The sequence below is a fragment of the Aureobasidium namibiae genome, assembly GCF_000721765.1.
Source record: "Aureobasidium namibiae CBS 147.97 unplaced genomic scaffold scaffold_22, whole genome shotgun sequence".
NCBI lineage: Eukaryota > Fungi > Ascomycota > Dothideomycetes > Dothideales > Saccotheciaceae > Aureobasidium > Aureobasidium namibiae.
This window is the reverse complement of record NW_013581187.1, coordinates 99,866-111,931: the sequence shown is the minus strand read 5'-3', so window position 1 is coordinate 111,931 and position 12,066 is coordinate 99,866. Positions and strand designations below refer to the sequence as shown.

Genomic DNA, 12,066 nt, shown 5'->3' with positions numbered 1-12,066 from the left:
CCACATATCACCAAAACTCACAATCATACCTATACACAACATGGGTGTCCCCTTCGACTACGCGCCCGAGAGGCCAGAGCACATTGATGCCATCCTGAACGGACTCGACCGCTACAACCCCGAGACCACGACTGTTTTCCAGGACTACGTCGTGTCGCAATGCGAAAACCAGACCTACGACTGCTACGCCAACCTGGCTCTGCTCAAGCTGTGCGTGCCTGCTCTCTTCTGCAGCGACTGCGCACCCTACATATGCGCATTGTTGGCCTTCTAGCGACCATCTTTACTGACTTGCTCCAGCTACCAATTCAACCCCCACCTCGGCCGCGAAGAGACCATCACCAACATCCTGGTCAAGTCGCTCACCGTCTTCCCCTCCCCCGACTTCAGCCTGTGCCTGGCTCTCCTCCCCCCTCACGTCCTCACCCCCAACCCCTCGGCCAACTCCCTCGCCGAAGCCGTACAAAAGCTCAACACCCTGCACAGCCAACTCATCGGCGCCTCCTACGACCAATTCTGGTCCACACTCGACGGCGATGACCTTTACTCCGATCTCACTGCCGACGTGCAGGGTTTCGAGGAGCTGATGCGCGAGCGCCAGGCTGTGGTCATCAGCCAGACTATGCAGAGTGTTGAGCGCGGCGTGCTCGAGTCATGGTTGAACTTGAACGGCGAGGCGTTTGAGAAGTTTGTCAAGGAGGTCTGCGGGTGGAGTGTTGAGGGCAGCAGTGTCACTATTCCTCTCAACAAGGAGAATGAGGCTAGGGGCACTGTTGTGCGTGAGAACGTCAAGTTTGATCGTAAGTTCCATCACCCTGGAGATAAATGGAAATCAAGAAACACAAAGGACTGACTTGACTTTGTACAGAATTCTCGAGAATGATCAAGAGAGCATACGAGCAGCCCGCCTAGATCAACAATGCGGAGGCATAGTACTTTACCTGACACGAAAGCACGGCGGCGTTCTACGGAAATTTCTCAAGACAAAAAGGGGAGCCTTGATGCACGGCAAAAAGCACGAGGCATGTATTGAGTGGAAAGGGGACACGAAAAGTTGCATTCACTACAATGACCGTTTCGTATCTCGTGGCAGTAGAGAGAGAATGGATGACATAAAACGCACATAATGTTGTTTCATATGCGCTTTCTTCTCCAAAAGGCAAAACATTAGAGGAACAAGAAGGACATGACTGTCAAACAAACCTTTCAAAATATCCTTCTGATGCTGTGCATGCATGTCTCAAAAGCTGAATCCATCATGGCCTCCGTGTTCTTACTTCTTGCTGCTCAATTCCTCCCATTGAACACCAACCCACTCCTCAACATAGCCAACCTCTCCTTCCTTCTGACCACGCTGCACGCAATCCTTGGAGCACACACCTAGGATGATGGTACCCCACTCCATGCCCTCCAAGCCCAACTCCTCAGCCTCAAGCTCCACAATAGCATAAGGCGTCAGCTGCAACTCAAACAGTCTGTCTCCGCCACAGTTTGTGCACTTGGGCATACCCGACTTGGCAGCCGCAGCAACAGTCTTGACTTTAGCATTCGCATTCGCTCCAGAATCTTGATGCGGCGCCAAAAGCTTTCCCACGGCGTCAGTCTTGCTGTACAGCAGAGGAGACCCGGCGAACTCGTAGCGCAGGATTTGCTCGGGGTTCTGGGACATGCGGTCTGCAAAGCGTTGGAAAGCTTTGTCCATTGATGATTCAAAGGCGTCTTTTACATCCATGTCTGCACCGCCAGAGGCGCCTTCGCCGGCGTCAATGTCCATGTCTACGCGTGTCTGGGCGGGGATTTCTGGTTTCTCGGCATTAAGGGTTTCGTAGTCGGCGTCGAGGTAGTAGGAAGGGTAGGGGGCGGGGAAAGAGGATTGTTGGGGCCATGGCTCGCGAGGGCCGGTGGGTGCAGAGGCGAGAGTGGGCTCTGGACTTGAGATGCGGGCTTTTGAGGCGAAGGTCTCGGAGAGAGATGGGGTGGGTTGTGTGGGTGCTGGTGTGGGAGCTGGAGCTGGAGATGAAGAGAAGGGGTTTGCAGGGCGTGATGATGCGCCGCCTGTGGCGAATGGATTGATGGCAGCGGAGGAAGCGGTAGGCGGTTTGACGCCGAAGAGAGATTCGCCTAGATTGGTCTTTGGCGCAGCGGGGGCTGGTGTTTCTCGTTGTGTTTCCTCTTGCTTGGGTTGTTTGGGCTTCTCGGACTCGGCATGGATGGCAGAGGCGCGAATGGCTCTGAAAGCCCTTACGCTGCCAGCTTTCCTTCTGCAGGCCTTTCTCTTGCATGCCCATAGGTAGAGTCGTCGTTCGTGGCCGGGGAAGCGGTCGGGCAGGTCGCCGTTGAGTTGCAATAGCAGAGTCAGGAGATTGTTGCAGTTCTTGCATTTGGCCAGGTCGCCTGGTGGTGCTGTCTTTTCGTCTAGCCATGTCTGCGCAGTGTGTGTCAGTGGGCGGTTTGTCTGGTTGATTGGGTTCAGCAGCATACTGGGTGGCCGCCCAACTGGCTGGTTGTGTCGTCGGCTACATCCTTTGTCGCATAGCCGAGCAAGACATTGGTCTCGGTAAAGTTCTCGTCGTCAAAGTCCGAGTCGCTGTCGTATGTAGCCATCTTGTCTAGTGGTCGTGTTGGTTGTCTTTGAGAAAAATTTCCCCAGTCGCTGAACGACCTGCGTCATGAAACTTTGGGCTGGCTCGGCGATCTACTCCGACATTTCACTGTCACATGCTATTGGAGATGCTGCAATTCGTGTTGGGTATTCATCATTGTGATTGTGTAGAGATGAAATTGCCTGAACGCCTTGCTATGCTTTGTGTAACCACCTTCCTCATGGGTGCCATTTAAGCATCCTTCTCGCGCTCCTTCAGCATTTGAGCAACCATCTGCTTGGCTTCTGCAATGAGCTCGGCTTCCTTGTCAAGACCGACACTGTTGCCTCTCGAGTTCAGCAGGCCAACATCCAAGGCTCCGAGACCGCCATTGATGATGCGATCACCGTCTTCGCCAGCTTGTCTCTGTGCTTGTCCAGCCGGTCCTCTTCTTGCCAGACCTGCTCCCTCAGGCGCTGCTCCCGTGGTGCTCAGTGTCGGTGTCTCTGCAGCAATGATACCTGCCTCCTCCAAAGCATATGTCTGACGCCGCAGTCGAGCCATGATTGATTGAATGTACGTGAAATAGGCTGTTGTGTTCTTGGTAAAGGCCTCCTTGTGAGCGGCCGGGGAGTTGTCGCCTTGCACATCATCCATGTCATGGCCATCGGTCGAAGAAGCAGTCGGAGGGCGGTTGGTCAAGGCATTGATTGCTCCTCCGGCGCTAGACAGCATGGCGGGCACGTCGGCGTTGATAGCCAGCAGTTCGCGAATGCGCTCGGCGGGAGTCACGACAGGCGGGGGCTGTGACTGCGACATTGTGATGACAGACTGAGCGTACTTGCTGGCCTGCTTGCGACTGGTCTCTCAGCCCATCTAGGGTTTGAAATTGCTGCTCGAAAGAGAGGTTGGTCGCAAGGAAACAACGTTTTGAGAGGGCCAGAAGCACTCACTCCACGCTTCACGTTCCAATCTTGGCGCGTCGCTCTTTCCTCGACCACTTTCCGTCGTCCCTCACTGTCGCATCTGTACGAGTATTGTCGCCTTTGTCGCATCTTCACTCAGCTCATCTGTTCACTTGCGAAATATCCTAATATGTCAGGACCACCGCCTCAGCCGCCGAGGACGGCCAGTGTTGGACCGCAAAATGTTCCTCCCACTCCTTCACATCAACCACCACCTGCGCAACCGCAGTCACAGCAGAATCTGAATCAAATTGTGAGTACTCTATTTCATTACCGTATAGTTTATTCATGAGTTCTGTCGAGGGTTTGAAAGCATGGATGTTTTGACCTTTACCTTGTCACTCTCTTGCATACCTATATCAAACAAAGAAGGGACCACCGCGTTCGCGTCTACTTCATATAAGTTTGCTTGCTTGTTTGAAAACTATCGACGTCTTGTCGTGGCGGTAGCTTTTGTCTGAAATCTTTCATTGAACGCTTCTCGTACTTGATATACATCTACTGCATCCACTCGCAACTTTCCCATCATCACCATCACCCATCACGAATCATGCGATCCTTCAACTCTGCTAGGCGCAGGACTGACGATGCTCAGGTACTCGAGTATCTTGCCAAGAAAGGCTACAACAAGACTGAAGCCATGCTGCGAAGGGAGAGCGCTCATGCAGATGCTGATGGTCGACCTATCATCCGCCGTGCCGAGGATGCTGGCGGAGAAATGTACGAGAAAGCCTACGAACTATTATTGAGATGGGTCGAAAAGTCTCTGGACATCTACAAGGATGAGCTCGGTCGGTTACTATGGCCCATCTTTGTGCACTCCTTCCTCGCACTGGCTGCAAACTACTACCCTCGTCAATGCGCCAACTTCTTCAAACAATACCGAGAACAGTTTGAGAAAGAACATCCGGACGATATCCGCGCTTTACAGGCCATCAGCTTGCCAGAGCATGTCCAGACTAATCACATCGCCAAACTCTACCGCGAAAACCACTACAGACTCACAATTACCGACCTGGCGTACTCGGCCTTGTTGCAATTCCTAGAAGCACACGACACCGAGGGAGGCTCGGTCATTCTTAATCTACTCACAAATCACATCGAATTGAAGCACGTGGACCGAGTGGCCTCAGGAGCAGAGCGCAGTCTTGCAAGGATTCTCGCAAAGCAAAGAGGCATTTCAGATGTGCCTGCTGAGGACGAGGGCATTCCTGGACACAATCCTGGTTCGGCAAACACAGACCGCAATGCACCACCAGTCTTGGCAAAACTTGCGCTTGCGCCGATGCCCATGGAGGCAGACTTGATGGAAGACGTCAAAGCAGAGCTACAAGAACACGATTCGCTACGTCCACCTCCGCCAGGCCGCAATACGCTCGTCGAGGAATTCGAGCAGCGCATCAAGCAAGAACCCAACGACGACGCGCCATCGCGCGATCAAATTCCATTCCCACCTTCGCTCGCTCGCGACGTCGCCATGGAGGTGCAAAGGATCAAAGAGAACCGTGATAGATTCAAGATCGAAAGCAGAACAGACGGTGTCGGTCCGGGCGTTAGCGTGACAATGTTCACCTACCACAACACCTTTGATAGGTATGTTTGTTATTACCTCTTTGGTGGTTCTTCGAGCTAACAGTATACCAGTATCAACTGCGTCGAGTTTTCGGGAGACGAGAAGCTTGCAGCAGTGGGAACAGCAGAATCATACATCCGAGTCTGGTCGCTTGACAACAAACCTCTCGTCTCTCCTCTCGACCCTCCTACACAACAACCTTCTTCCTCGCGACGACTAATAGGACACTCCGGACCCGTCTACGGTCTCTCATTCTCGCCATCGATTGCTGTTCCCTCGGGCTCCACGCAGGCCAACGGCAGTACCGACAATGACTCTCAAACATCGCCTTCCCACCCCCGCTACCTCCTTTCATGCTCCGCTGATAGCACCATCCGCTTGTGGTCGCTTGACACCTTCACCAACTTGGTAGTCTATCGCTCTCACACTTCTCCCGTCTGGGATGTCAAGTTCTCACCCTTCGGCCATTACTTCGTCTCAAGTGGCGCCGACCGAACAGCGCGTATGTGGAGCACAGCACAGATCGCGCCTCTGAGACTATTCGTTGGCCACGATAGCGACGTCGAAGCCATCTCATGGCACCCCAACTCAGCCTACGTCTTCACTGCTGCAGGTAGTCCAGATCGCAGTATCCGCATGTGGGACGTGCAGCGTGGCAGTGCCGTGCGTTTGTTCACTGGACACACCGGCAACGTGACGAGCATCGCATGCGCGCCCAACGGTAAACTTGTCGCCAGCGCTGACGACCGTGGCGAGATCCTACTCTGGGACCTGGCAACCGGTCGTCTGGTCAAGCGCATGAAGGGACACGGCCGCGGTGGCATCTGGACTCTCGACTGGAGCATTGAAAGCACCGTCCTCGTCTCCGGTGGCGCAGACTGCACAGTCAGAGTCTGGGATGTACAACCACCTACCGTGTCCAGCGGCAGCGATGCAAAGGCACTCGCCGACGGCGGTCTGAACAACAGGGACGGAGGCGCAGGAGCTGGAGGTGCGGCCAACAACAAGAACAAGAAGGCAAAGGACGTCGTTGTCTCGCCTGACCAGATCAGCGCCTTCCCTACCAAAAAGAGTCCGGTGTACAAGGTCAGATTCACACAGATGAACTTGGTCATGGCCAGTGGCGCCTATCTGCCTTGAGAAACAGTACTATAGCACATGGGAAACCGAAAAAGGGTTCATATGGACGGCGTTTTCGTGGTAACATGGATTGGAGGATTCTTCAGCTTTTGCTTCTGACCGCACAGAATATTGCTTCTTGCTGTAGCAGCAAAGTGCCAAAGTCTATACAACAGATTCAATGGGACATGCGAGTCAGTCCACATATTTTGCTGTGACCTTCTCATGCACACAAAGTCTGTGTAGTTTGTTTCAAAGTGTATCAAGAATGCAGAAACCACGAGTTGATGAGAGCAGCACATCACTAACACCAAGCACAAGAGAAACAAACCAGCAGCGAATGAAGAGTATGCAGTTATGATTATATCTGCTTGGTCATCCACATCCCATCTCAGGGAGTGGGTATAATAAAAAGGGGACGTGATGAAGTAAAAGTAAACATCAGAAGAAGAAGAGTGTGCTCATCAAGTCCTTGATAAGGGTTGGAGGCTGACAATGAACAGCCTGAACCAATCTCATGAAAAAGCGCCGTGTGAATGAGGTAAACCCCCCTTGTACCAGAAAACCCACGCCATGCATCAAACGTTCCCTCGTCGATATCGATATATTGTGTTTCTGTCGTATAATGTTGCCGTGCCATGCGCCATGGAGAAGAAGCAAAGAGTCCCAGAATGGTCAAAGAGTGTGGGAGATAAGAGAGCGTTGAGAAACAGCACTCAGCTCTCAGACAAACTCGTATTCTGCGTCTTCAGCGTCCATGAGCTTGGGCTTAACAGAGACATGGCCAAGGTTGTGAGCCTCCTCTTCGTCAGCATCGAGGATCTCGTACTCGTTGCGCACAAGCTTGATGGTTTCCTTGTCTTCGTATTGCTCGATGGCCTTCGCGAGCGCGGTGTTCAGGATCTGGCTACCGTGCGAAGGGACGCGAGGAGAGTCAAAGCCGTAGAGGATCTCGGATGGGGTGACAGTTTCATCACCCGAGGCACTGCTGCTATCTTCGGAGCTGACGGCGTACTCATCGGCGGCGGCGAGCATATCTTGCTTGCGAGCGATCTTTGCTTTGGTGGGGACGTAGACAGGGCAGAAGAGACCGCTCTTCTCGGCGTGACGGAAGGATTGACTGCATCTCACTGATCAGTTTCTGTCTCGTCCGCAACACGGTATGGTGCAGGGTGACCTACGTCTTTGATCTCTTCACGGGTATGGGATTGTCGCCATGGCCCTTTGTGAAGGCGGCGCCCATGCCCCACTTGGCTTTCTGGTCTGCATCGCGCTTGTAGTCCTGAGCAGCGCTGCGAAGGTCGGATTCAGGGAATGTCTGCTCAGAAGACATGGCTGATGATGGTTGTGTACCGGTATAGAGTGAGGGGGTGTTGTTGGGGCGGAAGGGTGATCGACGCAGTGATGGTAAACAAAGAGGCTGGAGAGGTGGTGAACGGATGAAGCAGGAGTGAGGTGTTGTAGGTGAGTGAGTGTTGGAAGTAGGTATCAATGACGGAATGTTTCAAACAAAGGAAGTCAAACGGGCAAACAACAAGGAGGAGGGAGTGGCAGTCAGATGGCTCCCGGATCGCTCCTGACTCACTGGGGTAAAGTGTGGAGTTGGTGAATACCCGAGTGGAATCCGATGATGAGATAAGGGCTATGTCCGCGCGCGGCGCCGTGGTTCAACGGCGTCAGTATAGAGTTTAATACAGCTGAGACGCAATAGATGGACACCGCAAATGAGTCACTGAATGAGGTTCAAAGAAGTCCCGAATAGATCACAAAGAACGAGTCTGCAAGGTTGCTTTGATGCCTACTGATGAAGACGACTTTGGTCACCGACGCTCCTTCCAGACAGGCTGACTGCGGGGAGTGGGCGATAAGAGAAGCCACGTTCGTATGTTGGCGAAGGTCATGCGTGCCTTGATGCGGCGTCATGTTTCCAGGCGCGGCAAACAGATCAAGATCCACGGCCCACGGGGGGTTCGTGACTGGTTGTGGGACAAGTTGGCGGCGGCCGCCGGAAACGGGCACCTTGTTTGATGTTGTTGTGGTCATCCAGGCAACAAAGCGCACGTCATGTCTCGGCGATAAGCTCGGCTTTTATTCGTGGCAGGTGCCTTTGTGCTCGTTATGCATATTATGCACGGCGTGGATAGCACATGGCTGCTCTCGTTGATCATTCTTCGTCCTCTTCGTCTTGATCATCCTCGCTGAGGTCGCTTGGAAGTCTGTCAGGGAACCATCCGTAGGTTGTAAAGTCGATCGTGTATTCTCCGAGTGATCCTCGCGTCACTTGAACTCCTTCGGCCTCTAGAGCAGTTGCCTGTTGACGAGCTCCGTTCACTCCTCTGCATGTGGTCAGATGTTGGTCATCATGCATCCGAGATCAAGGACGTGAGCAACCTTGGACTGATGGCACCTTTGGAGTTGATGATCCTCTGCCATGGTACATTTGAGTTGTTGTAGTGAGCATCTGGCTGTGCTGTAGCAGATAGAAGTGCCTTCAAAGATACACCCACTTGTCTACCTCAAGTCAGTCCGCTGATATCTAAATCAGAAACAATATGCTGACCTTGGGCATTCAGCTGTCCAGAGTGTCAGTAACCTAGACTCAGATAATGGTAGCAGGAGGAGCAGCTATACTTACGCTTTCCAAGCAGACGAGCAATATGGCCATAGGACGTGACTTTCCCATACGGGACTTCTCTCACTGCATTGTATACAGCATAAGTCCAAGCAGCGGCCTCTTCTGATCGGGCCATTGTAGTATGTGTTTACACGCTAAAGCTATAAAGCGGTGACATGTGGTTCGGAGGGCATGTGGTTTTATGCAACGCCAAGATTCGAGAAAGTGCTTTGGTCCGTCATCTTTCAGACCTGACCGAAGGCCATCCGTTCAGCTCACATCTACGACATGGGTCTTGCCGACTACTTAGCACAGAACTATCTATCCGCCGACAAATCATCCAAAGGCAAGAAGCGCAAGAGGAAGCATGCCGAGGACGCGGGCCTAGTCATCGCCGACGATGATGTGAGCGGCCTGAGCAAACCACGAAATGGCGACGATGACGAAGACACACCCATGTTCATCCCTGGAGGCGCAAACATCAGCAAACGAACAACGACATGGAGGACATTTGGCAAAGCCGCTCCCTCCAACAACGAGCAAGCTGCAGCTGATGCGATCCTCGCCGATGCCGCCGCCGAGACTCAAGCCCGTAATGCCGAAGACGAAGACGCGCCTGCTGTCGTAGGGGAAGACGAAGAGATGGACTACTCGGGACCAACAATGGCCTCAGGCGCAATGGCGGGTTTACAGACGGCGGAACAAGTCACAAAGGCTTTGAAGAGAAGAGAGCGTGAGGAGAAAAGGGCAATGCAGGAGATGGGCATGGATCCTACGGGCAAGGCACAAGAGACAATATACCGTGATGCGTCTGGTCGCATCATCAACGTCGCCATGAAACGCGCCGAGCTACGACGTCAGGCCGATGAGGAAGAGAGGAAGAAGGCAGAGGAGGCCGAGAACAGACGCGGCGATGTGCAAAAGAGAGAAAAAGAGGCGCGCATGCGAGAATTGGAAAAGGCAAAGACAATGTCTCTGAGTCGCTACGCAGATGATCGCCAACTCAACGACGAGCAAAAGGAGCAAGAACGCTGGAACGATCCAGCCTTAGCTTTCCTCAGCAGAGGTGCGACTACGAAAGGGACCAAGACCGCCAAAGGAAGGAAAAAGACATACACGGGCGCCTTTGAGCCTAACCGTTACGGCATCAAGCCCGGATACCGATGGGACGGTGTGGATCGTAGCATTGGCTTCGAGCAGAGATGGTTCGAGGCGCGCAACCAACAGCAAAACATCAAAGACTTGAAATACGCTTGGCAGATGGACGAATAGACGATTCATGACACTTGACTTATATTACCACAACAGCTCAGCGTCCACCACGGGCTCTAGGTCATCGTGGTCGTAGTTCATGCCAATCATCTCGAGCCGTCTTCGGTGCCAGTATTGTACAAAACTAAGAGCGGCGTCCTCCGTGTCGAAGCCAAAGAGATGGGACAATTTGGCCTTGCTTCTATCACGTCTCTCGCGAGGAGCCGATGATCTGTCTTCCGCCCCGTCTCCCGATTCGTGTTCCGATTCGTGTTCCGGCTCGTCCTCCTCGAATTGGTTGTTCAGCTCAGAGATTTCTTCGAGTTCGTTGAACCAGTCATTCTTTGAATTGTCTTGAATCTTTTTCTCAGGCTTGTCCAAGCGGCTTCTTCTGTCTAGCGGCGAGATGTTTTTTGGTTTTGGCTCACGTGTTCGATACGACAGTTCGCGAAACTCGCGGTTCCAAGGTACCCTTCGTGCTCGCTCGACCTGCATCAAGACGCCTCTGATCAAGGAGGCGGGTAGCTGAGGACCTTCCAGCCGTACCAAGACAACGTACGGCTCCTTGAGAGGGCCTTTGACAATATCCGGATAGCCCTGATTGTGTATGATGTCGACTACTGATGGCGAAACTTGCATGGGTAAAGGCACAAGATGGAGGAAGCGGGATGGTGGGACAAGGGTGTAGGTCTGCAATTGAGCATCGATATCTTGGCCCTCAAGATGATGCCCTGGTGGAGGAGGTATAGGCGATGTCAGACTGGATTGGACATGCCTTGAAGCAAGCGAGTGTAGACTCATAACGTGTGTACGGTAGGCGTTCATAGCGGAGCGTGAGTTGAAGAGGATAAAGTAGAAGTTTTCACGCTCCAGAGTACTTGTGTTGCGTCCTGGCACGACCTTGATGATATCGGCTTTGTCAAATGTCCAACCTTCGATATGCAATCCTTGGGGGATCAGTCTTGTGAAATCGTCTTCGACCAGTGTGGTGCTTGCGTTCCGGAGCATAAGTACACCTTCGACTCGTCGAGACTTTGGCATGTCTTGTGCCGGACTCTGCTCTGATGCACCGGGCTCAGTCCGATTCCCCCGGTTCTTGCCGCTCGATTGTACTGTCCTAACAACGTCACCTTCCTTTGGCACTGGTCTCCGAGTGGTAGATTGGGCTAGGGAGGCTTGAACATCTAGTCGCGGAATATCGCGTTCCTTGGTTTTGGTCGAGGATTGAGGTTTGGCCTGGGCTTCTTCTGGGAACAGCTCTTCCAGCAGAGAGGGCTTCTTCTCCTGTTTTCCTTTTGCCGTGGCGAAGGGGCTGAATCTCTTGGTACCGTTCGGGGCCCTGGAACTCGCGTGTCTTTGACCTCTCAGATCGTTGGCTGTGTATCTCGCATGACGTCCAGGTCGCAAGAAGGCAAGTCCAGCGTTGGTCGACTCGGAGCAGTGTCTGCTTTCACGAGGGAGCCATCTCAGGCATGACGCTCGTAGACAGACTGGTTGTGCCGCCAGCATGAATTGTCGCGCCTCGAATCTTTGGCAGAGTTGGCTTTGATTCCCTCCAGGCGTCGCTTGCATGTGAAATGTCCATCCTGCCCGCACTTTTTGCTGACTCAGCAGCTGTCTATACACAAGCATGCCAACCAAAACATGCCAGATTGATTCTGCAACAATACAGTTCTGATCCCGGTGCAAGTCCTGTTGTGAGCGTGTAAAGATTACTATGCCATGTACACAATCTCACACTTGGAAGCATAGAGTGATAGACAGACTACGGAATTGCACAAGATCATTCGGAACCATTTGAGCAATGTCCACCAAGGGCCACCATTATGTTGGCCCTCCTGGGGCACATCCCTAGTCAGAAATTAACTGTGCATCTCTTCAAGTATAAGTGCGATGTGATTTTCGGACTTAGCAGTCACTACCTTGATTCTGATTCACTCATCGATCTATCTCGGCTGACTA

General features: G+C 52.8%; 8 protein-coding genes across 8 annotated transcripts; 3 read left to right on the top strand and 5 right to left on the bottom strand.

The window, feature by feature from the left end:
• Positions 1-40: 40 nt before the first annotated feature.
• M436DRAFT_56650 (eukaryotic translation initiation factor 3 subunit K) lies at positions 41-912 on the top strand (the record flags this gene model as incomplete). Its single annotated transcript, XM_013567784.1, has 3 exons — positions 41-210; positions 301-800; positions 869-912. 3 exons carry the CDS (start codon positions 41-43, stop codon positions 910-912), a joined length of 714 nt encoding a protein of 237 aa, XP_013423238.1.
• Positions 913-1,273: 361 nt separating this feature from the next.
• Positions 1,274-2,604, bottom strand: M436DRAFT_67501 (uncharacterized protein; the record flags this gene model as incomplete). The annotated part of the gene is made up of 2 exons (XM_013567855.1): positions 1,274-2,425; positions 2,482-2,604. The coding sequence occupies 2 exons, from the start codon at positions 2,602-2,604 to the stop codon at positions 1,274-1,276; spliced, it is 1,275 nt and encodes a 424-aa protein (XP_013423309.1).
• A 230-nt stretch (positions 2,605-2,834) lies between these two features.
• M436DRAFT_56765 (uncharacterized protein) lies at positions 2,835-3,401 on the bottom strand (the record flags this gene model as incomplete). The annotated part of the gene is made up of 1 exon (XM_013567807.1): positions 2,835-3,401. The coding sequence occupies one exon, from the start codon at positions 3,399-3,401 to the stop codon at positions 2,835-2,837; it is 567 nt and encodes a 188-aa protein (XP_013423261.1).
• Positions 3,402-3,677: 276 nt separating this feature from the next.
• M436DRAFT_56711 (transcription initiation factor TFIID, subunit TAF5) lies at positions 3,678-6,260 on the top strand (the record flags this gene model as incomplete). Its single annotated transcript, XM_013567799.1, has 3 exons — positions 3,678-3,800; positions 4,143-5,140; positions 5,192-6,260. The coding sequence occupies 3 exons, from the start codon at positions 3,678-3,680 to the stop codon at positions 6,258-6,260; spliced, it is 2,190 nt and encodes a 729-aa protein (XP_013423253.1).
• Positions 6,261-6,962: 702 nt separating this feature from the next.
• Positions 6,963-7,572, bottom strand: M436DRAFT_56752 (uncharacterized protein; the record flags this gene model as incomplete). Its single annotated transcript, XM_013567805.1, has 2 exons — positions 6,963-7,332; positions 7,421-7,572. 2 exons carry the CDS (start codon positions 7,570-7,572, stop codon positions 6,963-6,965), a joined length of 522 nt encoding a protein of 173 aa, XP_013423259.1.
• Positions 7,573-8,403: 831 nt separating this feature from the next.
• Positions 8,404-8,989, bottom strand: M436DRAFT_85730 (DNA binding methylated-DNA--cysteine S-methyltransferase; the record flags this gene model as incomplete). Its single annotated transcript, XM_013567878.1, has 4 exons — positions 8,404-8,575; positions 8,631-8,750; positions 8,800-8,812; positions 8,875-8,989. 4 exons carry the CDS (start codon positions 8,987-8,989, stop codon positions 8,404-8,406), a joined length of 420 nt encoding a protein of 139 aa, XP_013423332.1.
• Positions 8,990-9,141: 152 nt separating this feature from the next.
• Positions 9,142-10,125, top strand: M436DRAFT_56979 (uncharacterized protein; the record flags this gene model as incomplete). The annotated part of the gene is made up of 1 exon (XM_013567839.1): positions 9,142-10,125. The coding sequence occupies one exon, from the start codon at positions 9,142-9,144 to the stop codon at positions 10,123-10,125; it is 984 nt and encodes a 327-aa protein (XP_013423293.1).
• A 24-nt stretch (positions 10,126-10,149) lies between these two features.
• M436DRAFT_10903 (uncharacterized protein) lies at positions 10,150-11,394 on the bottom strand (the record flags this gene model as incomplete). The annotated part of the gene is made up of 1 exon (XM_013567774.2): positions 10,150-11,394. A coding segment is annotated over one exon (1,245 nt), but the record flags the coding sequence as incomplete, so codon positions are not given.
• Between the last annotated feature and the right edge of the window lie 672 nt (positions 11,395-12,066).